This window comes from Lupinus angustifolius, chromosome LG15 (genome assembly GCF_001865875.1).
Source record: "Lupinus angustifolius cultivar Tanjil chromosome LG15, LupAngTanjil_v1.0, whole genome shotgun sequence".
Classification (NCBI taxonomy): domain Eukaryota; kingdom Viridiplantae; phylum Streptophyta; class Magnoliopsida; order Fabales; family Fabaceae; genus Lupinus; species Lupinus angustifolius.
The window spans coordinates 9,671,107-9,698,813 of record NC_032023.1 but is presented as its reverse complement, the minus strand read 5'-3'; the positions used below and the strand labels follow the sequence as shown (position 1 = coordinate 9,698,813).

At 32.5% G+C, this 27,707-nt stretch overlaps 1 protein-coding gene and 1 long non-coding RNA gene across 2 annotated transcripts; one reads left to right on the top strand and one right to left on the bottom strand.

The window, feature by feature from the left end:
* On the top strand, positions 1,867-3,257 carry LOC109328762 (gibberellin-regulated protein 6). The gene is made up of 4 exons (XM_019562373.1): positions 1,867-2,084; positions 2,209-2,247; positions 2,538-2,571; positions 2,732-3,257. Exons 1-4 carry the CDS (start codon positions 2,016-2,018, stop codon positions 2,911-2,913), a joined length of 324 nt encoding a protein of 107 aa, XP_019417918.1. The 5' UTR covers positions 1,867-2,015; the 3' UTR covers positions 2,914-3,257.
* LOC109327934 lies at positions 16,643-26,752 on the bottom strand. Its single transcript, XR_002105373.1, has 4 exons — positions 26,737-26,752; positions 23,836-23,839; positions 20,549-20,557; positions 16,643-16,746 (listed from the first exon to the last, which is right to left on the bottom strand). It is a non-coding gene; the product is annotated as an uncharacterized LOC109327934 (long non-coding RNA).

The following is a 27,707-nucleotide window of genomic DNA, read 5'->3' as shown; positions in this document are numbered from 1 at the left end:
TGCAAATTCACTGAGGCACATGGCTAGCCTTTCTTTCCCTTTCAATTATATACATCCCTCATCCTTTTGGGTCCCATTATTAACCACCTACCCATGTGATCTGCCTCCCATGTACCCTTCGTCACATTACGAATCTCTCCTTATCTTATCATTAATCCTATGGTATCTCCTTCTCATATTCATTTTTCTCCCATCACAATGATAAAGATATTAAGTAGTTTTATCTTTATTATTATTATTTTTTTTGTTAGATTTTGTTTGCGATTTAAGTGTTGAACAAATTGATGATTTCATAGCCATGAACTATCACATCACATCTATTATCCTATAATTTCTGTCACTTCATGTATTATATGGGTTGAAAATTGTATTTATATTAAAATATTAAGTATTTTTTTCATCAATCATAAATGATGACACGTGAACAAATTTTGTGACACATGAATTTCTCCCTATCTTCCTAAGTAAGTTATTTTTGTAAAAAGATATTATTCACTAAGAATGTTGCTTCTTCAAATGATGCAATGATTTAGTGCAATGAGAAGTACTTTTTTTATAATGAATGTAATAGAAAGAATGTTTAACTTCTATTCAGAGAGAAAATGTATTTTTTTTAAATCATACTAAGACTAGAATTGGAACAAGGGAAAGTATTATATGATACATGATATACTTTTTTCTAAAATGATTAAGGTGTGTTAATTTACAAATTACAATATGTCATTCTTAATTTCTTAGCGTTGATTAAGAATATAGCAATGAGTAACCGTTACATATCTTCAGATTTGTATAGTTGGAAGTTGGAACTATTATCGAAACTTGTTTATATTTATTTACTTACAGGAGAGGGAGGGGAAAACTATGAGTAGATTGAAATAATTCTTTTCCTTTCTGACTTGTTTAGTATATTTATATTTAATATATAAAGGAATATTTATATATTTGCTCAGGTTGGCAAGTTGTAATGCAATTACGTTCTTTATATTTTTATAAGTATATAAGTATATAAAGTAAACTTACAAAAACAATGATAATAACAATACAATAAAATTTGTCGTATTTTTTTATATCATTAAATTCATCGTTGTAATATTACATCATTTTACTCAAATATAACGCGTATGGTATTTATTTTTAAGAACATATACACGTGATTGGTTTTATATAGTATTTATTTTAAATTTTAACATTTTTAAGAGAAATATAAAGTATTCTTGGTGTCTATTATTTTCTTTAGGTGAACTGTTTTTCAGTTCTACATTCCCTATGCAACTATATACCAAACCGCCCGGTATCATAAATAAGATGGTTGAATGGTACCCAATTTTAGATAAGAGGTACAACAGTATCACGTTATCATGTAAAAGGTTTGTTTAATAAAATAAAGAGGAAAGGCATATTTTTTGATCCCTCATTTTTGTATGTATACCATTTCGCTCGATAAAAATTAAAAAATTGTAAATGGTATCAAAAAATATTAAGTGTAAGTCATTATTTTTATTATTTTTTCTGTTAACGTACCTTCATAATATTTTAATACTAGTTTAAACTTTTATTTTTAGAGTTTTTGGAGTATCAAATTGATTCAAGGGGAAATTTGTAAGGAAAAAAGACTTGTGTAAGATAACTAATAAAACATTTTTAAATATTAAAAATTTAATTCCAATTAAATTTAATTATAAATGATAATAGCAAAAAAATATAAATATATTTGTCTTCAAATATAAAATGTTATATGATTCCATCCAAGTTTTTATATTTGCACTAAAACAAATAAAATAAAATAATGAATTGCCGAATCCAAAACTCCAATTATATGATCTGATCCTTCTATTCAGAACTCAACCGCATCTATTTAAAGCCCACACAACCTTCCCATATGAATCAAACCAAAAGCACCAAACCATTAAGGTCTCATAAACCAGAGGCCCCTCACCCATTCCCTACTGTACTCTTTACTCTTTATTTTCTCTTTCTCCATACAAAATAGTGTTGTACCCTTTTGTCCTTGTGCAATGGCCCTTTCTAAGCTTGTCTGTGTTCTCTTTCTGGCACTCCTAGGCATTTCCATGATCTCAACTCAGGTCAGTTATCCCCTCCTAAAATGCACAATCATACTAACATGTTATATGTACTTATTCCATTGCTGTATTAGGATCCAAATCTAAAGAAAATAACCTTGCTTTAAATTTTTGCCATATTTTGCAGGTTATGGCAAAAGATGCTGCTCAGTATCACTTGGATAGTGTGAGTATTTCTTATTTGGTTTGAGCACTTTTCGATGACAAATGTTTTATCATTTCACAAATGTTCCTACAAATCTTAGTAGCCACATGTCACATGTTACATTTTTAAAGCTTAATTATAAAATTTGTCTTTTTTTATCATTTACTCTTATTATAACTAGAAGATTAATAGGAAGATTTGCAGAGGATTAAAAGAATTCTTTTTTCCAACTCTCTTCCAGTGCACATGATGGGTATTTTGCAAAGATCATAATATTCGTCTTAGCCAATGTTTTTTTCTTTTAATTTCAGGGGAAATATGGTCCCGGGAGTCTAAAGAGCTATCGTAAGTAATCATCATTATAATCTATTTCCCTTTCTAATTCATCAAGAACCTTGAAAAATGCTGAAGACTTAGCTAATGTTCAATTCAACTCATTTTCTTTAATTAAATGAATTAAAAATGTAATCTAATGAATTTGTGTTTCTTAATTTGATTTCATAAGAGTGCCCATCTCAATGCACAAGAAGATGTAGCCAGACACAGTACCACAAACCATGCATGTTCTTTTGCCAAAAATGTTGTGCCAAGTGCCTGTGTGTTCCTCCTGGTTACTATGGAAACAAAGCTGTTTGCCCTTGCTACAACAACTGGAAGACCCAACAAGGAGGACCCAAATGCCCTTAAAATAATTAATTACGCATTATTTTAATTATTACCACCATTATCGTTATATTAATTGACTAAGAAGTGGAACTATGGCCACTAATATATTTTGGTTAGCTCCTACATACATCAAACCGATCAGCGTTAGCTGGACTATGATCAACTTGTTTTAAGCAATGAAATTAATTAAATCATTAATTTCTTGCATGAAGCTTATAATTAAGGTCTTTTATATAACCCCTCTCCTAAGCATGTATGAGTGGGTTTTTCGTTTAATTAATTGTCGGTGTCATCATTGTATTTTTCTTGTGCTTTATATAGTAATGTCATAAATGAATTACAACGCTCATTTTGTTAACAGGATTTGTAGATGCAATTTTATTTTAGTTCTTTTATCTTTTCATTCTGTATGGAATCTGGCATCAAGTAACTATAAGCAGTGCCCATAGTGCAATCTTCAAGTGATTAATATATGTACATAAAAAACTATTCGTACAAAATATAAAAACCTTAATTTAGTCATCATAAATCTAACGACATTAAATTAATTACCAAATAATTTTTAATGGTCAAAGAGTGAATTTTCAGCCAAAGTTACACCATAAATGGTTGGTAATATAATGATTCTGTAAAACAAATATAATGTCAACTCACAAAAAAAAATTCAGTTTTATTTAAATATCACCTCAGAAAGAATGGGCTTCTTTAAGCCGTTTTCTCTTGTTCACATTTCACAATCACTTCGAGGCTCAATGCATATGGTGGGGCAAGTCAGAAAAATATGGCCTTATGTAAAAGATCTTTGAATGTGCCTTTACGTTCATCTATGATTATATCAATTCAATCATTTTTATTTGAAGATCCATTTTGGCATCTCACCTTTGGTCTCTGAAAAATTTAAAAACCCAAATCTATTCATGAAGATCTTGAGCGTGAGTTAAACTAATCGTTCTAGCTTTTTATCACAACATTATTTTTGGATACTTTAGCTCCTATCAGGTAAGGTAAGGGTGGAAAATATCAGTCAATTGCTTAGTAGTTTCAACAAATTCAAGCACATAATCGCCTTTTTGTACATGATCACGCTAGAAATGATGTCTTATTTCTATATGTTTGGTTCTTGAATGCAAAACGTGATTCTTGGATAGGTTTATGACACTTGTATTATCACATTTTATAGGGATCTTTTCTAGGTTAAGTCCAAAGTCCTTAAGTTGCTGCACACACCAACGACAATGTATTCTGCTTAGGCGGTGAACAAAGCAACACAAATTTGTTTTTTACTGTGCCATGCAACTAAGGAACTGCCTAGTAAGTGACAAGTCCCACTAGTGCTCTTTCGATCCAACTTGCATCCAGCAAAATCAGAATCGAAATACCCTACCAAGGATAATGAGGCATCCCTAGGATACCATAATCCCATATTAGTTGTTCCTTTTAAATATCTCATGATGCATTTAACAACAGTATAATATGAATCTTTAGGCAATGCTTAAAATCTAGCACACATACAAACACTAAACATAATATCAGAGCATCTCACAGTTAAATTTAACAATGAGCCGATAATCCCTTGATACTTGGTTACCTCGATAGCTTTTCCCTTTTCGTCTTTGTCTAAATAGCAAGCGAACACCATAGGTGTTGAAGCTTCTTTACATTTTTCCATGTCGAACTTTTTCAGTAACTCCTTGCATTATTTCGATTGATGAATGAAGATGCCACTTTCCATTTGTTTGATCTGTAGCCCAAGGTAGAAGGTCAACTCATCCATCATCGACATCTCAAATTATCCCTACATCATCTCAGAAAATTCTTTACAAAGAATTTCATTAGTAGATCCAAAAATTATGTCATCAACATATATTTGAACTAATAGTACATGATCATCTAATCTATGGATAAAGAGGATAGTATCAACCATACCCCTCACGAACCCTTTTTCCAAAAGGAAAGAACTCAATCTATCATACCAGGCTCTAGGAGCCTGTTTCAGACCATAGAGAGCCTTCTTGAGCTTATATACATGGTTCAGATATTTAAAATTTTCAAAGACGGGAGTTTGATCAACTAATACCTGCTCTTGAATGTAGCCTTTCAGAAAGGCGCTCTTGACATCCATTTGAAAGAGCTTAAAGTTCATAATCAATGCAAAGGGTATAAGCATCCTAATGGCCTCTAATATGGCTACATGAGTGTAGGCCTCATCATAATTGATGCCTTCCTCCTAGTTGTAGCCTTTGGCCAATAAGCGTGCTTTATTTCTTATGGTCAAGCCAAATTCATCTATTTTTTTACGAAAGACCCATCTAGTACCAATCACTGAATGTTCTTTAGGTTTAGGGACCAAGTCCCATACATTATTACGCTCGAACTGGTTTTGCTCTTCTTGCATAGCTATACCCCAGTGCACATCCTCAATGGCCTCATCGATGGTCTTTGGCTTGATTTGAGATGCAAAAGTGACGAAGTGACAAAAATAACGTAAAGAACTACGGGTTACCACCCCCGTACTGATATCACCTATAACTTTGTCGAGTGGATGATCCTTCTTGGTCTTCCACGCGATCAGCAAGTCCTGATGATCATCTTGGACAATTTGCTCTGCTTCTTCTTCTTTGTCCTGGGCCATGTCCTTAAAGTATGCTTCTTCTAAAGCACCTGCAACATCATCAGAAAATACCTTTATCATCTCTTTTGGAGAAGATTCGTTAAAATGGACATGTACAAACTCTTCTACTTGCATTGAATATTTATTAAACACTCGATAAGCTTTACTATGCAATGAACACCCAAAAAATATACCCTCGTCAGCTTTTGAGTTAAATTTCCCTAAAGCTCTCTTTGCATTTTTTAATATAAAGCATTTACAACCAAAAGCATGAAAATGAGCAATATTAGTTTTCGGCCTTGTAAAAGTTCATAAGGAGTTTTCGCAAAAGTAGGCCTCAAGAGTATACGATTTATCACATAGCGAGCTGTATGCACTACATCAGCCCAAAAATACTTAGGAACCTTGCTTTTGTTCAACATGGTTCTAGCAAGCTCCTCTAAGACTCGATTCTTCCTCTCAACAACTCCATTTTGTTGAGGGATACGAGGAGCCGAAAACTGATGCATAATACCATATTTATCACAAAATTTATCAAATTGATGGTTTTCAAATTCACCACTATGATCAGATCGAATATATACTATCTTATGGTTAAACTGAGTTTGGATTTGTTTGGCAAGGTTTTTGAAAGACTTGAATGCATCGCTCTTGGACGATAGAAATAGTGTCCATGTGAATCTAGAGAAATCGTCAACAATTACTAAGCATAAAAATTACCACCAAAACTCATAACCTGTAATGGTCCAAACAAGTCCATGTGGAGAAGCTCCAAGGGTCTTGTTTTGGATATCACATTCTTTTTACCAAAAGAGTTTTTAACTTGTTTATATTTTTGACAAGTATCACAAGTTTATTGAGTTTTAAAATCAAGTTTTGGTAGTCCATCAACCAAATTATTTTTAGGCAATTTATCTAGATGCTTTACATAAATATGAGCGACGCGCCTATGCCAAAGTCAGATGTCATCCTCTTTAGATATAAAACATTTTGAAAATAGAGAGGTAACATCCTCCAAGTTAACCATATAGATATTATTAATACGATATCCGACAAACTTAACTTTATTAGATATATTGTCACGAATTATACAACATTCTGAATCAAAATATACACGGTTATCTTTATCGCATATTTGGCTGATACTCAAGAGATTATGTTCAAGACCTTCAACATATATCACATACTTGATTTGAGTTGTCAATTGTTCTGATGCTAAGTATATTTCCTTTGTTGTTGTCTCCATACGTGACAAACCCTTTTTCTTTCAATGATAGATCTAGGAATTTTGATCTATCTCCTGTCATATGTCTCGAGCATCCACTATCAAGATACCAATGTTGTCCATGTGCTCATAGACATACCTGCAAAATAGATCACTTGGATTTTTTAGGTACCCAATTTATATTGGGTCCTTTTCTGTTAGTAACCAGGGAGTCATCTCCCTTTTTCATCTAGACATACAGACCACTATGTATACTATATTTCCTTATGTAACAAGTGTAGGAAGTGTGGCCATGTGTGCCATAATAAAAGCATGTAAGGACCTTCTTATTATAAAATTTCTTATTAGGCCGAGTATTAGGTCTCCTATATGGTCTTCTCCTACGCAATATGGGGAATATATCCTAGTCCAGTATGGTCACCAACCCGTGGAGCATATATTCTTTGTCGGGATGATGATGATAGAGTTTCTAAAGGAGCATATAACAATGACAACCCGTGGAGGTTCTCTACGACTAACCTCCATAAAACAATGACAACATGTGGAGAAATAGGGCATCATCCTCTCTTAGATATAGTAGGGGGAGGGGGGCTCATGGCCCCTCTTCTTATAAGGTATTGTGGTCGTCAAGGAAATTATCCAAGGAGTTCCTTGTGAGTCTCTTTAGTTCTATTCTGGAACTAACACGATTGGGAAGTGATATGTTTGACTATCTTACCCATCAGGATGCCTCCCCCTTCCCATTCTAAGTGGATCTTGTCCTTAAGTGCATGTGTCTTCGGATTGTAATGATTCTTTTAATGGCATGATCAACACCACATTTTCAAACCAAATGGTGCAAGTTATTTTTTCGATGAAGTCGACCTCCAGAAGTTCCTTGTTTTTCTTCTTAATGGCCTTTTTCTAGAGTGTGTTCCCAAGGTACACCAATTGGTCCTCCCTAGGTCAAAGCTGTAATCACATCTTTTCAACTTCCATTTGGGGATGAATTATCCTTCTTTCGCATGCGCATCTAGTTCCATAATTAGGACAATTTTTGTCACTTCTTTTAGTGTGGTGGTATATCCCTTTGGCTCATTCCGATGTTGAGGCTTTGATGATAGTAGCTTCGAGAACTTTGTTGAATGCCCTTGACCGTGCATATCGAGAGATATGGGAAGATGAAATTCATGGTCAAGTATGGGGTGGATATCATGACTTCCAAGGCATTGATGATCGACTTACAATCAATGACTAGTAATTTGCCTTGATTGTCATGGGTAGTGGTTGGTCGCCCATGGTCAACATAACGTATGGAGCTATAACCTCACTAGTGAGTCAGATGAGCTAACCTTCATATGTTAGCAAATCAGTGTCATATAGCTCCTACTTACCGAATAGGTCTTAAAATATAAATTCAAGTAAGCTTCCTTTAACAATGAAGAGTCTAAGGACCTTCTTTTTGTCATATTTTCCCAATTATCACTAGAAAGTAATCATGTCCTTAGATGAGATTTTCATAATCCTTGTCATTGAGAAAAAGGGAGTTGTTTGTCTACTTTATGTGGTTGAGTGAAGGTTGTTTCAATCGATCATTTGCATTATCTCATAGTGGTACTACTTTTAGACGGATCTAGAGGTGTCTCCTATCTCGAATCCCACAAATATAGTATTGATGTTGATCGGTTACACATCTTTTGGGAATCCAAACTCTATCTCTTAGTTGTTCCCCACGGATGTGGTAAGAGTCTTTCTTGATTACATGGGGTGATGATTTTATGGAGAAGTTTGTCGTCTTGGAAACCGTTACGGTGATGAAGGTTTCTTGTAGTGGGTTTTTTCTCTTTGTCAAGCCACAAACTGCCTCAATTTTTCTGACTATATGAGGTAATCCATTGTGTCTTGGAGTTGTATGCTATCTTTTATGGTGTGTCTGAAGCTATTATGGAAATCATAATAATTTGTCCATTCCATTTGCATTGTCTCCTGATCAGGTGAGGTCTTTGTATTTCAGACATGTTTGTTGCCATGACCTCCCCTGGGATTCTTGAGCGTGTTTTGTTTTGGGGGAGTTTAAACGCCATATTTGGACATTTGAGACCCTTTTATTGTTTCTACTAGTGGAGACCTCTTCTAGTATCTTTTGTTTCTACTAGTTTTCTCCAAGTTTATGAACATTTATCCCCCGACACTAAGGTCATCCATGTTGTTGACTTGATCCTTTATCACTTCTGTTTTTAATACTCCCAATTGTAGTCATGGGACCATTAGATGTATTGTTGTGGTAAGGTTCAGCCCTCTAACTATCATGCGAGACTCGTTGAACCGGTCAAGGTAATCTCTAATTGATTCATCTTGGCCTGCTTAATTTTAGAAAAGGTATATGAGGAACGAGGGTGCCTTTTTTAAGCGATCAACTTGGTGCTAGACTTGTATGCTAGTTCACTTCAACAAGTGGTGGAGTTTCTTTCTAGGTGTGTGAACAATTATAGTGTCACATGCTTCAGAATCAAAGGAAACACTCAACACAGGATTGGGTCGGATAATCCATGGAACAACATGGATGCCTTGAAGACATCTAGGTGATCTTGAGGGTGTGTTGTCCCATTATACTTCTCAATGTTTGCGGGACGGTCAAGATATGTTGGAAGTCTATGCGCAATTATTAGATCATTGGACGAGTGTTTAGCCTCATATTCGATCATGAGTTCTAGTATTTATCTTTGTCGAGCAGAGTATGTGAACTTGAGGTCTGTTGGTTTGCTTTTGGGGCAAGATTCATAATAGATTTGGTCATGATTATCATTAGAGAGAAAGTAAGGTGAGAGTATGAATATATTTCTTATGGGCGATTTCATCTATTTATAGTAAGGTGCAGTGGTATGCACTCTAAGAGATGATCTATTATCATTACGAGTGATACAACTTTATCCTTTCTCACACTAATAGTGTTGTAGATTTGGACCACCTTTATGGTGTGTGTAACGTGAGCATCTATTGCTCAGAAACCATGGTCTTCCCTTTGTTGTGAAGGATGATTTTCCTATATTGTAGGTGTTAGACTTGGTCACATCGTGTCGTCGTCGCCCTTTTTTCTAGCTAGGTCATCCTTTCAAACATGATCGATGATCGTAAAAGTCAAATATTATCTTTTCGTTATTGGTTTGGTTTCTAGTAGTCGGTAATGACCAATCTGAACACTAAGATGGAACGATATCTAATTATAAAGAAAATCATAATTTAATTGTGAAAGACTATTCGGTGAAAATGAATAATTTTTTTTAAAACAATTGACAAATAAAACATTACAGTGAAGTAATAATTTATTCATATAATAAATACATATATCCCGATAAAAGACTTACCAATATTCAAAATAACATTTGTAAAACTCCAACAAAATAGATAAGATCGTAAGGCGTAAACCATAAATAATAAATATAAGCACCCACATAATAACAAATTTCAATAAGGGCTACAAAATCGGAATTACTCCTCAGAGCTAAGAGGGTCCCATATACAAAATTAATCCAAATTACAACTACATAAAACTCCATCTTTCTAGAGATGGCAACAAGCTCAGGCGAGCGCAAGTCGTGCTTTTCCATGCCCAAACCCATAATATTTGCGGTACCTGTGCGGGTAGTAGGTATTTGCGGGTATCCAATGAATTTTTAATTTTAATTATATATTTATATAATTTGTAATAATCAATATGTAAAAATAATTGTTACATGAATAATATAATATATTTATGATCATAGTTAAATAAGTGTAATTTATTATGAAATATAATAAAGTATATGATATATAATCTTAAAATAATAATAAATATATATATAAAAATTTAACTAAAAACTAAATATATAAATTTGCGGGTACCGGCGGGGCAGGTATCACAAAACTCGCTCCTGCCCATAAGCTATTATTGCGGGTACCTGTTGCAGATATTTTCATGGGTACCTGTAGGTCGGATTTTTTTACCATCCCTAATCCTTTTCACTAGTCCCATAGTCCATCATCGAAGGTCTTCATATGGATATCATCCTCCATATCGTCACGCTTTAGGACCTAAAATCGATTAAGAGACGAAAATAAGACAAATTATTAGCTGAACATAGAGCCCACGCTACCATGAATGGCAGAAGCATCAAAACCCAAAGAGTAATTGGAATAGGGATCAGCACATCTCAACAGAAATATCAAAACCTAATTAAATTAAATAAACTTTAGGATGATCACTAGATTAGAATTATTAGGCAGTCTACACCATGAATATGTTTATTAATCAATCGATCAATTAGACATTAGGTCCACTTGGACAAGGTAAGCTTCCACAAAGTATTTAGATTGTATATATCAACGGTGTATATGGGTCAAGTAACAGTTTCTTGTCTATGTGAATATTATAACTTCGTGAAGTGATTATCAATCGTATATAGTATACATGTTTTAATCGATAAAATCATATAAGTACTTCATGTGAATCCACTATGCCTTAGATTTCTCCAACTGCCTCCAAATGCCAAAATCGATGCTCCTGCAATACTCTATTCTCACTATTTAATGTTGTTCGTGCTCTCAAAATCATGCGCTGCTTGAAGTTAGCGCAAACAAATAAGAAGAGATTCAATTGTGTTAAATTTTTATAAAATAATTCCTTATTAATTAAAATCATTTTACAAGCAAATATGTGGCGATCAAGAATAATACAATTCTCAAAAGATTAACTCACAACAAATTCAAATCCCCACAATTAGTATAAACAAAAGTAGAAAAGAGATTAGGGATTTATTCTCAAATCCCCACAATTACACTATTTCTCAAATAGTACAAGTATTGAATATATCTGAGGCAAATATTTTTTCTCTACCGAGCCTCTTCAAGCTCTAAATACTCTAAATATTCTTTCACTTACTAAGTCTCATCAAACTGTGATCTTAACCAAGTATTTTTTCAAATACAAAGTTGTTAGGTATCAGTGGACAGAATACACCTAGAAGAGGTTGAATAGGTGTAGCGGAGCTCAAGTTCCGCTTTTTGAGTTTTTGCACATTTGCTGAAAAATGCTTAGTTAATCGATTAAACATTGTTCATAATTGATTAAACATAGTAAAAAACAGAATGCATAAATCTTGTTTAACAGCTCTTTTGCACGGCAGGTTATGAGAAATCAAGCAATGATACAATATATATATTTACACAGAATTAAACTAGTTATAACACAAAATCAGTATACAAATTATCATGTTATATCATGCAATATTATAACTTGAAATGTAAAAGAGAAAGGGATAGAAAAGATTGCGCAAAGATTTTATCCTGATTCGTTTTGCGGTCCACTGCAAAACTACATCCTGGCCTTCCCTTCTGATCTTGGGAGATTTTCTTCTTCACTATAGAACACAATGTATCTTTACATACACGCTTCCAATTAGAAGACTCGAACACTCATTTATTGGAACCCAAAGAACTTCGTCACCCTTGGTTTGAACTTTCCTAAAATCGCCTCCCAAGAAAATCTTTCTTACTACGATTTGGTCGCAGCCAAGGTATCACTCTTTATACCAAGACCTCCAAGTCTTTGTGAAGGACACCTTACCTAACCGTAGCTAGGATTTTCCTAATCCTTGAATTACAATGCTTTGAGTTATGAATGAGTACTTAATACTCGGATTTTACAATAAATATCAAAGACTAAAACCTAAGCAATAACTCACAAGACTTCCTAGTCTAATATGAATGTTAATGCATGAGGTTTATGAAATTATGCAATCATTCAAAAACTATCTCTTTTCTTTCCAAGAAATATAATAATGATGCAAGAAAGGTTTTCAAAGAACATGCAATGTGAATATGAAACTTAAAGCCTTAGCGTGATGTAATCTTTCTCCTAATGCAACATGCAATATTTTCTCATAGATATGACAGTGAGTAACTCGAAAATATGCAGAGAGAATGATGTAAAAATGAATGGATTCTTATGCCACATATGATGAGATTTCAGTTTAAATAAAAAATTGTATAAAGTCCCAATTAATCGATTAAGTACCCATTTAATCGATTAACGGGTTGTTGAAAATAACTGTTTTCAGTTTTTCAGTTTTCTATTGAAATTGTGATTCTGTTGATTGATTAACATTATTCATAATCGATTAAGTTAATGGATTAACATAATTCATAATCCATTAAATAGTGTAAAATCAGCTTGTTAATGCACGGTAAACTACCTATATGATATATGCTCATGCAATACATGATTTCCAAATATAATACCTTTAATGCACAAAATCAATGTATTCAAATGCATGAACCTAATTATCATATCTTCTAGATGATATCTCATTTTAGTGGGTTAATTACTTTATTAAGTTTTGTGAGACTCACACCTAGGTTTACCTAACCTAGACTCAATATCTATGGCAAACATCTTAGACTTCTAAAAAGATAATAAAGAATTATAACTTAAGTCTAATAAGTCACCACTTGAGTCATTGACATATTGTTTGTTGAATGATCTTCAAGTTTGTCTTCATGTTGGTCTTCATGTTTGTCATCATGTTTGTCTTCAACAAAACATAGATCAATCTCCAATGGTGCGCTTCATTTTCAAAAGCCTCTTCGGGTCTAATTCTCAAAAGAGATTTCTAGTTCGATCTTTAAAACTCATTGGGTGAGGTTATAAAGATATAAGATCAATTCAATCTAAAACTCACTAACAAAATATCTCAAGGTTTACTAGGGATGGCAACAGGTACGGGCGGGCACGGGTAGTAGTTACCCGCTACCCGTTTCAAACTAGGAGAGCATTGCCCATACCCGCCCGTACCCGGATGAGTACCCGTGTGCGGGTATTCGCGAGTATTTCTAGGTACCGCAGGTAAAACGGGTACCGCGGGTAAAACGGGTACTCGCAGGTTTCCTATATTATAAATGAATTTTTAATTTTCTACTTCTATTATGTTTCAAATGAGATGAAACTTAATTATTTTTGTACTTTTGATTGAATATTTGGAAAAAATGCTAAATTAATTAGTGTTTTCTATTTGTGTGATTTTCGTTCTCATTTCTTTAACAAAAAACATATATTTTCTTTGTAAAACATGTGTGTTTTTACACATGTAATAATATTTGCAGGGTGTTTCACCATCAAACTCAATAAAATATGTAAACAAAGTAAAAGAAAAAACGTACATAGTGTAATGAATGTTAGAATAATGTACTTTTTATTTTAATTAAATATAATATATTAATCATATAAATAGCGGTTACCCACGAGCACGTGTACTATAATGCCCATACCCGCCCATATGTACTACGAGTATTTTTAAAAACCCGCTTATAATACCCGTGGGTACTCATTTGTGACTCGTACTCGTGCCCTTACGGGTTTTACCTGCGGGTACCCATGGGTACGGGTTATTTGCCATCCCTAAGGTTTACAAAATAAACTTCGTATTTTCTCTCTTTGTGTTTAGGTTGTCTATATGCAAGATATGTAACAATATATACTTAAGATTTGATTTTATAATATCAGTACTTCTATAGCTCAATTTAAAGTATGATTCTATCAATCTTTTTCTGTACAAAGTAGACCGGTCTAATACCTAGTTTACGGTTGATTGGGAAGATTGGTCGGCACGAGGTTATTGTAACAATGGTAGTTTCAAGTGAACATTAAAATCTAGTTAAGTTGGATGGTTGACCTGGACTCAGTGACGGACCTTTGAAGGGACAACTAAAGTTGTGCCCCCTGGAATTTAAAATTTTTTTATTAAAATAATTTTTATTTCATTAAACTCATTTGTTGTCCCAAAAAGTTTGCCAATCCATGTGTTATTTATTGCGTTTGACTAAAAATATATTTAATTATTAAACTTTAAACTTTTATATTATAAAAAGTGATACATAGAGTGACACACTTTCTAGAACAACAGATGTACTTCCTTTTTACCTACACTGAATAACGTCTTTATGGAAATACTATTTGAAACTCACATATACCTTTAATTTGTAGCTTGATAAATAAATATTGTGCAACTTGCATAATCCTTCTAAAAAATATATATATTGAAAGTTCTCTTACACGTGTAGATGTTGCTTATAATAATATAACTTCATTTGAGTTAGTACTGATTTTACACTTGATGAAAGAGATTATGTATGTATTGATAATATATACGTTAAGGATGCTTATAAATTATTTAATATTGATAATATATGTATTTTTTCCAAAAACTCTATGCTATGAATTTCAATAAGAAAAGAAGATTAGTTTGAGATGCCAATTTCAAAATTTTATTCTTGGTGTCCTTAGTCATTAAAGTTGAAAAGTTCTCAAGTGATGTAAACCAAGGTGGCAACCTATGATTTGTGGAGGATAATCTTACAAGTAGGAGAGTCACTTGGAGTCCACCTTCATGGAAAAAAATTATGATATTTTCAATAAATTGAGATTTTATTCTCATGGGTAGTCCTAGGATTTATTTTAAATTATTGTTAAGTATTTTTATTTAAATCATGTAATATGAGGGTTGAGAATTTAATTACTTGTATCATGGTCCATTAGTAGCCAAGTAGGTTGATTAGGCATGACAAATCACTTAAATTCAAGAGGGAACAAGCCAACTTGGCACAACTAAGGAAGACTGAAGGGGATTCGGCCAGCTAAAGTCAAGGGCTGATCATGTGAGCGAAGGATGGTGAAATATTTGCAAAATCCTAGGCCAAGGGAAGTAATTCGATTTAGGCAAGAACCAAGCAAAATAATCACAAAGCTTGGACAATTATTTTTATGGAGAACATGACTACAAAGATTAGCCAGCCTAGTTTAATCTCATCAAGTCTCATTCAATGCAAGGATCATTCAAGAAATGAAACAATTCAAGTCTGATTCAAAGCATTTATGTTCTATCCAAGAAAGACAACTAGTAAAGCCTTTTCATTCAAAAGGGGCATGTGAATCTTTAGGCTTCAATTCAGATTGGCAAGTATCAAGAGACAATTGGCCTACTCAAATTCGAATTCCAACTCATGGCTGAATAATCAAGGGAATTCGACCAAATCCATGATAAGACAAATCTGTTATTAAACTCCCACTAAAGACCAATTAATTACATGTTTAATTAGGATTTTAAAATTCAAATTAGGACTTAGTAAATTTCAGAATTCCTATTTATGTATTCCATTTCAGCATGAATGAATTAAGTTGAATTTTGGATTAAAATCTGAGTTGTTTAGTTGAAAGGATTCTCCTAAAACACCAAGGTTGGTTGTGCCACCCCCATAGTTATTGTTATTAAGCTTCCTAGCTTGTGGCGGACATCATTGGCTTATCAAGTATTCCATACTTGTGGCGCCTCACCCTTCATTCTTTTTCCACTTTCTTTTATCCAACACAAACACATAAAAAATCCATAAACCAAAAATTGACTGAGTAATAAAATAGTTTCATACACATTTCACCTATAATCATACATAAAATATGGACATTCATTAAAAAGTATTATTTTGCGAGTCAAATTAAGTTTCAGGCAAGAACGATTGGCCAAAATGCAAACCATACCCTGGAGGTTCTCATCATCAATCATATGTCATTAGTGATGTCTCATTTTATCGTTATTAGTCATATCTTAACTATTGTGGTTCAACTACTACATAAACATCATTTCTAGCAATGAAGACAAAAAAACAAAATTATATAGTAAAATAGAAGATGAATTTCTTGTGGACAATATAATAATTTATATTGAAAAAGTAAATCTAATTTTTTTAACTATTAACCAATCATATATGCTTCTTTATATTTTTGTTACTCAGTCAATTTTAGTTATAAATTGTAATTAAATGTTGTTGTCCCTCCTAAAGTTTAGATCAAGATCTGTCACTGCCTAAACTCTAAGGGTTCGTTTCGAGTTGAGTTTTGGAGAGAAAGAAAATGCAAAAGTAGGCTTCAGAGCCCTTTCACCAATATATTTCATGGTTCTCAAGCCTTTGATTTCCCTTTCTTCTCCTTCAAAAATCAACTTGCAAACATATCCTAATTATTAATATGTAGTGCTAATATGAGGTACGACTATTTTAATAAAATCATGTTAAATATATGATATTATAAATATCCTAATTATTAATATGATCTACCTTTTGGCTAAGATCAAGTGTAGTATATGTTCTTATCAGTTTAATATCTTATACGTAAGTTATTGGCCCACATGATATTAAATTACTTTTTGAAAGGGGAAGGGCCACAACAGTAATTTGCTATTGGGCCTTCCATGTGTCGCCCATGCATTGCACTAGAGCATGGGCTTGGCGCACCCTCCAAGAAAAAAAAAAGAAAATTGGACCAATACCATCTTATACCTTTTCAAAATAAGTTTATTGCTTAGGTTCCTTTGGTTAAACAATTTTTATTTAAAAAAATAAAGAAAATTCTCTCTCCTCGTCACCCATAAATCCTTTGATTCCTTTCTCCTTCTATGCATATTGCCAAACAGAGAAAAACAAATTTTTTTGTTTGAAGGTAAAGTCAACCGCAACTCTCCATCGTCAAGTCGTTCAGCCAGTAATGTCATTCATCCCTACCACCAGTTCCAATATCACAAAAACTATTACGACATTATTTTGCAATTCCCAAACCTTTTATCACTATCGAAGGTTATCAATCTGAGTAAGGTGGAGGAGATTTTGTTGCTGCAGATTGAAATTCACAAGCACTGTCTACCTTTACTTTTTCCATCTTGAAATATATTAATTCAATATAACTGTTCAATATAACTGGCGCTACTGTGCATATTGTAGATGCCAAAACTTTTAGCTCCCAAAAAATAAATAAAGCATGAAAAACTTGAGTATACATAAAATTTATAAAAAAAAATTAAATTGTACTACATGTTTTAATACAGGAATACTAAAGGGTTATTCACCTTGAGAAGTTCAAACAAAAAATATGAAAGTTAATCTATGTTTATTCTTAAGTAACAGATATTATCCTAGCAAAATAAGCCTATTATTATAGCAAAATAAGCCTTTTATAAAGTTAAATATAATATTCTTATCTCACTATGTATATTATAATTGTTCTTAGTGACTTTGTAAAATGAATAAAATATTTTATCATTAAAATATATTTTTTAACTATTTAGATTCTCCAAACCAATTTGATCATCTTTCACTTTTAACTTCCTAATGAGAAATTTAAAAACTCTAGGTTACCATCAATTTTTTTTTTTGTAATTAATATCAGTTTTAAAAATCATTTAACAGAGAAATACTAAATACATTACTATAAATATGAGGAAAAGAAATCAAAAAAAGAAGAGAGAAAATTAAAGAGGAGAAGTAGCTAGAAAAAATTCCAACCAGATCTTAATTTACATGTGTTTGGTTATTTATAGTGGCCTTTCACGCCATTTGCCGTGCCAATATTTGCTTGTCCTTTTCACGACTCGATTTTTCGCTAGAAACTAGTTATACGACTTAGGAATATGTGAACTTGATTTTGACATCTCCCAAATGATTTAGAGTTATCACTATGTTTTTTTTGCGGTTAAAACATAGAATATTCGCTTGTATGCCCAAGTTGGATAAAATAGTCTTTAAATCAGAGTTCTGAGATCAGTAGTCGATTACAGATCGGGAAAGGTATTAGCATTCTGTCCGCCCGTATTAAAACGATACTTTCACTAACTGCATGGACTTTTATACCCTCAAAACATTTATTTAAAGAAACAAAATTGTAGTGCTAAAACAAAATATTTTATTTTTGTGTCTAACAACTTATCTACAATTTCTCTCCCCGATACTTTTGGACCTTACATACTCACAACTTATCTACCCTTGAAAGTTCTATTTTCAAGTGAACTACTTTCCCCTTCTCAACACATCCTTGTGATGAAAAGTTTAACAACTAAGATGAAGAATGTAACAATATCAGGATAGCCTTTACAAGGTTTGGCAATTCTATAACTTGCAATCCTTAATCTCAAAATATAAATACTTAGAATACAATGCTCTTATTCTTTTGAAAGTTTAGAACAAATGCACTTTTGAAGCAACTTCGGAAAATTTGAAAGTTTAGGAACAAAGTTATTAACAAAATCTGCAAAATTTTGTTTACTAAGTTATGAAAGTTTTTGTATGATTGTGTAAATCTTGTGTTTTTGTGTGTTATGAATTTAGATGTCTCAATGCCTTTAAATAGACTTCCAATAAGCCAAGATATCCTTCCATGAAGGCTTCCAATCTGCATAATTGAATTAATACATAAATAGAAAGATTACATCAGCCAGTTGGTAATCGATTAATACATTGAATTAATCGATTACATCAGCCAGTTTTGCTTTGTAATGCTTTTCTCAATTAGGTAACCTGTTATGCAGTTCTAGTTAGATAGCCAATAGAAAGATGTTCTAAAGTAATATCCGAAGTAATAAAAACAACAATAGGAAAGTGCCAATAGAAAGATGTTCTAAAGTAATAAAAACAACAATAGGAACACCAGTTTTGAAATAAAAACAACAATAGGAACACCAGTTTTGAAATAAAAACAACAATAGGAACACCAGTTTTGAAATAAAAACAACAATAGGAACACCAGTTTTGAAATAAAAACAACAATAGGAACACCAGTTTTGAAATAAAAACAACAATAGGAACACCAGTTTTGAAATAAAAACAACAATAGGAACACCAGTTTTGAAATAAAAACAACAACGATATCAAAATACTTTAGTAAAATCCTAGGTTGCTAGACTGATACTCCTATTGATATGGATCAACTTTCTGAGACTCCAAGTCCATGTAGTCCAACCGATTTGAGAGGCGTTTAAGCTCTTCTTGGACTTGATGATTCACTGTATCGAGAGCATCCATATGTGTAGTGATGTAGCCCTTAAGTGAGAACAACTCGTCCATTATCATTTGATTGGTAAGAGTAGAGTCAGAAGAACATGATTAAGCACGAAACGAGGGATGAGAAGGAGGGCCAGCTGAAGGATTTTCTAGATTTGCAGTATGTTGATCACCATGATGCTTATAGATCATTTCATTGGTATCTCGAAAGAAACCCATTTTGTGGATTATATCCACATCAATCTTATTGCAAACATCGAATGTGATTTTAGATTTTCCATAAAAAAAAACACTAGAGTATCCAAGTATAGCAGTCATGAGAATGGCATAAGGTAATGGTCCGTACTCACTTCTAAGGGTCTAGATTTGTCTCATTATCATTAATATCCAATTAATTGGAACATTGTATTTTATAGCATATATAAATTGTAATTCCATATTATTTACTTGTGAATGGTTTGAAAGCTTTGGAACTATGATGTAGCTTAACATATAATGAATCAAACAGTCCTCTAAGTTGAAGTTACCGACATATAAAATATTTTAGTTTCGCACAGTCACCGAAAGACCTTTGCTTACACATTTCAATTTCTCGTTTAGAGTATCTACATATAGAATAGTAGAAATTCATTTTGTTGAACCCTTCTAAGTCGCATTGAATGCTAAACTCTACTATCGTTCCTATATATGATATATTACCGCAAAGTGAAGTCAGTGTTTTGAAGTCTATGTCAATCTCTTTTCCTTTGACATATGAGAAGATTTTATTCCTCTTAAAACTCAGATTGCAGTAAAATATCCTTACACGTTTCGGATAGTAAGAATAGTGCATTTCAAAAAATTCAGAGCATTTTTGTTGTTCAAAAAGGGTTTGGAAAATGAAGCTATTATCCTCCAAGAACTTAACATACCATACTTCAGATGAAAAATGGGTCGTTGCATGAAGTGCTCCTTGAAGGTTTTGTGTTGATCCTCGTTTGCCAAAAGACATAACAAATCTAATGTGTTGACTTCATTCGTGTTTTGTTGCTTTCCTTGAGTCACATTGGTTCGTTTCTTTTTGGATGTAGAGGATGAGCCCATGTTGTTGAGTTTTGAAAAACTTAGGTTTTAAAGAATTTGAGATTTTGGAGTTTTTGATTTAGAACTCTAAACACAAAAGTGGTGGTAGGAATGTGTTTAGGAGTGAAAATGTAGTATGAAACACCACAAAAATCAAGCAAAACGATTTAGAAAGGAAAATTTTCGAAGTTGTGGAGGGTTACCACAGTTGGAAGGAGGGAAAATGAAGAAGATGAAGTTCAAAAATATGATTTTTGCCTTAAATAGTGTAGAGTGTAACTGATTACCACGATTGAGTAATCGATTACTCAAACTTTCTGTTTGGACAGTTAATCGATTAATTCATCCTATAATCAATTACATTGGTTGGATTTTGAACAATGTTTGCCATTGATGCCTTGTAAACGATTATTCTTCCATGGTAACAGAATACATACACCAAAATGATAAAAACTAAGCATTGAAAAGCATATAAAAGTTCATATAGGCATGAAATATATATCAACATGTTAAGATAGATATGATTCATCAAGGATGCCTAGTTCTCGTCTAAGTTTATAAAAAGGTTTTTTAGTCAACGATTTTATAAAGATACATGTTAGTTGTTTATGTGTATCAACAAATTCTAAGAGAACGTCTTTCCTTCGGACATGGTACCTAAGGTAGTGGTGCCTTATATCAATATGTTTAGTCTAGGAATGCATGATCAAATTCTTTGTGAGATTTATAGCACTAGTATTATCACATCTCAGGGGAATGCATCCTAGGTCTAATCCGTAATCTTGCAATAGTTGCTTGAGCCACAATATTTGGGCACAATAACTTCCTGCAGCTATGTATTCTACCTTAGTAGTACTTAGAGCAACACAAGCTTGTTTTTTACAGGACCAAGAGACTAGGGCATTTCCAAGAATATGACAATCATGGCTTGTACTTTTTCTCTTACATTTTCATCCAGCGAAATCTGAATCTGAATATCCTACTACATTACTTATACTTCCTTTAGGATACAATAGTCTTACATCAAGTGTTCCTTTAAGATCTTACCAAATTCACTACACAGAAGATCATTAGTAGAACCAAAAATAATATCATCGACATAAATTTGAAGAAGTAAAGTATGATGATTTATTTTCTTAATGAATAATGTAGTGTCGACCTTTCCTTTAGTAAAACCTTTATCAGTTAAAAAGCTTGTTAGACAATCGTACCATGCACTTAGATAAAATAAATATAATAACAACGTTACCTATACCAAAGATTTTTCTTTTGATGTTCTTTGCATAAGTAACAAGGCCTTTGTTACTTGAATATAAATATTTTGAATTTCCACGGGCTATGTGCTTTGAACAACCATTGCCACGATAATATATTTATGGTTATGACTTTCAAGCACTCCTGCAAAACAAATTAAAAGGATTTTCTAGGTACCCAATGTGATTTGGGTCCTGCGGGGTTAACACCTTTCTCAACCCAAACATATTGGCCAGTTGGAATACCAACTTTTCTAATATGACATGAATTAGGAGTATGGCCAACATTTTTACAATAAAAGCATGTGAGTTGATGTTGATGCATCTTTTGTTTAGGCTTGTAGAAAGAATGTTGATCAAGATTTTTCTTAGTAATATTATGCATGCAATCATTCTTAGTTTTCATAAAAGTACTCTTTATCATACCATTAGTTTTTCAGCTATTTGTGTAGCCTAGACCTCTTCGGTCACTGGTATGTTTTTGAGTTTCTAAAATATTGTCCAACTTATGAGTATTATTCTTAAACATATTCATTTCTTGATTTAATGAAACAATTTTAGTTTCAAGAGTATCACATTTTGGACAATCAATACACTTATCATTTGATTTGGATTTTGAATCATCCAAATCTTTTTATTGAATTTTATTTGATTCTCAAGAAGTTCTATAGTGTTTTTCTGATTTATGCACACTTTAGAGAGTCTATAAATTCTTCATGTAATTCACAAAAAGTGTTATGTAACTTATTATATGAAAATGTTTCATTTGGTTCAGAGTTACTAACCTCATAATCGCCATTTGAATTGTGTGAAGTCATAAAGGAAATATGTGCTTACTCCTTAATTCCGAGTTTTACATTTGAACCATCATCTTTATCTTCTAATATGACATTTGTTATTCTATGATTCTTGTCCTTCTTTTTTTGAAAGTATGATGTTTCTGTAAGGCTTGACAAGCAGGTTTAAGATGATATGGTTTTCTGCATATAAAGCATGTAGTATTTTGCTTTGATGTTGATGCTTCACTATTTGTTGCGGACCTTTGTACTTCTTTACTTCCATGCATTCTTTCTCCTAGAGCCAAAGTAAGAATGCATTCTTTTGACGATTTTCAACTTGACACTCTAAAAAAATTCTATTTCTCCTAGAACCAAAGTAAGAATGTTTTTGTCTTTAAGGTCATATTGCACTTTCTTTTTATCTTCATCATTCCACGCGGATCTTGGATTTACATCCCTTACACTATTAACAACAGTGAAAGGTTCATAAGATCCTTCATAAATTGCATTCCAAATGTCCAAGTCTGGAGATTCTATAAAGATTTTCATCCTGATTTTCCAGAAGTCATAGCATTCTCCAACAAAGCTTGGAGTGTGATTGATGTTGGATATTTCTCCCAAAAATGATCTTAAGGCTATCTTAAATATAAGATCATATTTGAGAATAGATTAATCAAAATAAGCTCTTGTGCAAATTGTAAGTTTAAGATGCCAACTAAGAGGGGGGTGAATTAGTTGTTGGGAGAATATGGCTGATTATTCTACTATGTTATCAAAGTTAATATGCATCATATTATTTATGAAGAATTCAACCAAGTAAAGAAAAAGTAAATGACCAGAATGAGTAAGAAGAGTATACATAGATTTTTTATATTGGTTCTCCTTCTTATCCATCGAAGGTTACATCCAGTACTCTTGCCACACAAGAGATTTTTCCACTAGATAATTTGAGTTATAATTACAATTTCTCTCCCCAATACTTTTGTACCTTACACACACACAGCTTATCTATCCTTGAAAATTCCAATTGAAAGTGAACTCTTTTCCCCTTCTCAACATACCTTTGTGATGAAAAGTTTACAACCAAGATGAAGAATGTAACAATGGCAGGATTGCCTTTACAAGTTTTGACAATTCTATAACTTGCAATCCTTAATCTCAAAATATAAATACTTAGTATACAAGGCTCTTATTATTTTTAAAGTTTAGAACAAATGCACTTTAGAAGCAACTTCAGAAAATCTGAAAGTTTAGGAACAAAGTTGCTAACAAAATGTGAAGAATTTTGCTTACTAAGTTATGAAAGTTTTTGTATGATTGCGTAAATCTTGAGTTTTCGTGTGTTATTAATTTGGATGTCTCAATTCCTTTAAATATGCTTCCAATCAGCCAAGATATCCTTCCATGAAGGGGAGACACAATTGGAATAAAACCTATTCACTTTGGATGAAAGTTGTTCATTTGAATTCGAAAATCTGGTTTCAATAGCTCTATGTAATCGATTGTCACGAGGTGGTAATTGATTACCCAAATGTTTTATCCAATGTGGTAATCGTTTAGTACACTGAATTAGTCTTTTACATCAGTCGGTTTTTCTTCGTAACTGTTTTCTCAATCAGGTAACTTATTACGCAGTTCTAGTAACCTGTTACGCATTTCTAGTAATCTGTTACCAACTATCTCACAGTTCAGGTAACCTATTACCTAGTTATGGTAACCTATTACTCAGGTCAACTAACTCATTACTTAGCAATTTGACTTTGCATTTTAGATATATCCAATTGATTAAAAATGATTTTGATTTGTTTGAGCATTGCTACACCTATATGAAGACTTTAATATATAAACATCTTGAAGATTGAATCTTCTATGACTTCATGGTATTCTTTCTTTTCTTCTTTTTGTGATTTTCGTGTCTTCATCAAAATTGTGTCAAGGTCGAGAGCAATATATTCTTCACACTATGTATCTCTAGGTGCAATAGGGAAATCAAGTCTATATAGTGTTCAGTAAAATGATTTGATTTTTTATATTTAAAATGATAAATGGATTGTTATTTATTCACTTTAAGAAATGTGAAGCAACAAAATCTTATGTGTGCATCGCACCAATCTCAAAGAGATATTTAAAATATAGTTAAAATTTATCTTCTTCAAGACAAATTAAGCAACAAAAATGAATGTCTGCACCACATCAAATCTCAAAGAGATGTTTGAAATAAAATTAAAATTTTATCATCTTCAAGGCAGATGAATCAACGTAAATTAATATCTGTACCACATCAAATTTCAAAGAGATACTTAAAATATAGTTAAAACTTTATTGTCTTTAAGAAAGATGAGGCAGCGAAACTAATATATGTGGCTTATCAAATCTCAAATAGATATTTAAAATATAATTAAAATTCATCATTTTAAAGAAATATAAAGAAACAAAAACTAATATTCACACCTATCAAATCTTAAAGAGATATTTGAAATACAATTAAAATTTTATCATCTTCAAGAAAGATGATGCAACAGAAACGAATGTCTTCCTCGCATAAAATCTCAAAGAGATATGATAAATAAAATTAAAATTTATCATTTTCAAGAAGGATGAGATAATAGAAATTAATGTTCGCACCGCATCAAAACTTGATTTTTATGATATATAAAGACAAAATAAATATAAGGAGGTGCATGATGGAAATGTGTAATATTGCGTCCAAGCTTAAGGCATTAAAGCTGGAGTTGTCACATGAATTACTTATTCAATTGGTGTTAGTATTTCTTCCTTCACAATTATTTAATTTAGGACAACATATAATTGTCAAAAATACAAATGACCACTTAATGATCTCATTTCATATTGTGTGCAAGAATAATAGAGGATGAAGCAAGAAAAGACAGAAAGTCCTCAACTGGCAAGCACCTCTAAAAGTGTGGGAATAGAGAGGAAATATAAAAATACTAAGAATGAAGTTCCTAAGTATACAGTGTAAAAGAAGCAAAACAATGGTTAAAAGGTTGTTTCATTTGTGATAATAATGGACATGTTAATAAGGAATGCACCAGGCACCGTGCATGGCATGAAACGAAAGGTATGCTCCTTAAATTTGTATGTTATGAGGCAAATTTAGTTCAAGTATCTAGAAATACTTGATAGTTAGATTCTAGTGCTACTACTAACAACAATGTTTCAATGTAGAGTTGATTAAGTTACCAAAGGCCAACTAATGTTGAAAGACTCATTTATGTGGGATATTGCAAGTTAGTAGAGGTATAGCCAATATGTCATTTTAGGTTGTTATTAACTATTGCCTAATTTGATTTGATAGATTTTGTTGCATTGTCATTTAGACAAAATGTAGTTTGTGTTTCTTGGTTGGGCAAATTTGGATATCATTGTTCATTTGGAAATAATCAATTCACTTTATCTATTAATTCAAATAATTTTTTGGAACTTGTACTTTTATAGTGAATGACAATCTATATATTTTCTTGAAACTATTACTTCTTATAATGGAACCTTAAATATGGAAATACATGGTACTAAGCGTAAAATTGACAATGTAAATTCAAGATTGATGTAGCGTAAGTGTCTAGGTCACATATCTAGAAATACAGTTGAATGATTGTGTGAGATGGGATCCTTGATTCCATTGACTTTATAGACTTTAATGCTTGTATCGAGTGCAGTAGGGGCAAAATGAAACAAAAAGAGAATAGGAGCATAAAGAGCTACAAATATATTAGAATTGATACATCGATACATTTGTGGCCATTTCTAATACCATCTTGGAATAATCTACAATACTTTATTTCATTCATAGACATTTATTTTACATATGCATACCTATTTCTTATACATGAAAAGTTTCAGTCTTTGAACGTGTCCAAAGTTTTGAAGGTTGAGGTTGAAAATCAACTCGATAAAATAATTAAGAGTTTTAAATATGATATGGTAGTGAATGTTATGGCATATATGACGGTTCATGTGAACAACATGTGAGACCATTTTCCAAGTACCTACAGGAATGTGGAATCGATTGACATTACACCATGTCAGGGTCACCTAACATGAACAATGTTCATGAATGACGAAACCAGACTCTTAAGAATATAGTAAGGAGTATGATATGTCATTCTACTTTACTATAGTCACTTTGGGAGAGGCATTGACGATTGCAACTTAAATTCTAAATATAGTACCAAGTAAGGCAGTTGGGGAAACACCTACTAAGCTTTAGACTGGCAAAAAGCATAGTCCAAATAATCTTCATGTTTGAAATGTCTAGTTGAGGCAAGCCCCTATAGGCCAAATGAATCAAAATTGGATCCTCGTATGAAGAAGATCTTGTTCCTGAACTTAACGCAGTTTTGATGAAGACGATAAGATCACAAAAAGAAGAAAAAAGATGAAGACTTTGAAGACAAATAATATAAAGCTTCAAGACAAGATAGAGTCTAAGTCTTCGAAAGGTACTTCTATCATTTAACTTAAGTATTTTTAGTAAGCAATGCTCAAAAGATGTTAAAACTATTTTGAAAAACATTGGCAAATTCTTAGACAAAATAAAACAATTTTCAAAATTCTAAGTAGCGGGTTACTTGACCTACGTAACATGTTACTAGACCTAGGTAACGTGTTACTTGGATTGTGCAAAAGTGAGTAATATGTTACTTGGACTGTGCAACAGTGAGTAACCAATTATTGGTACTATATAATAGGTTACCTAGGAAAGGCAACGGGGCGGATCGCGGTCGAGTTTATGCTTACTCAACCCCGTAACTGAAATAAAAACCTAAACCCGAACCCGAACTTGACGGGGTTGAAATTAATAATACCATCCCCAAACTCATCAGGTTTCAGGTAACCTAAACTCGGTGGGGAACACAAATAAATAGTCATAAACTGTACTGTATTATAAACTATACTGCATTATAATAAACATGGAAAAAACTACAATAAAGTTGTCAACACTACATGGAAAGATCTTTGCATCTCTAATGGGATTTATGAACATAAAAATGGCTTCACTAGCATTAATTATTCCTCTAGTGGCCACACAA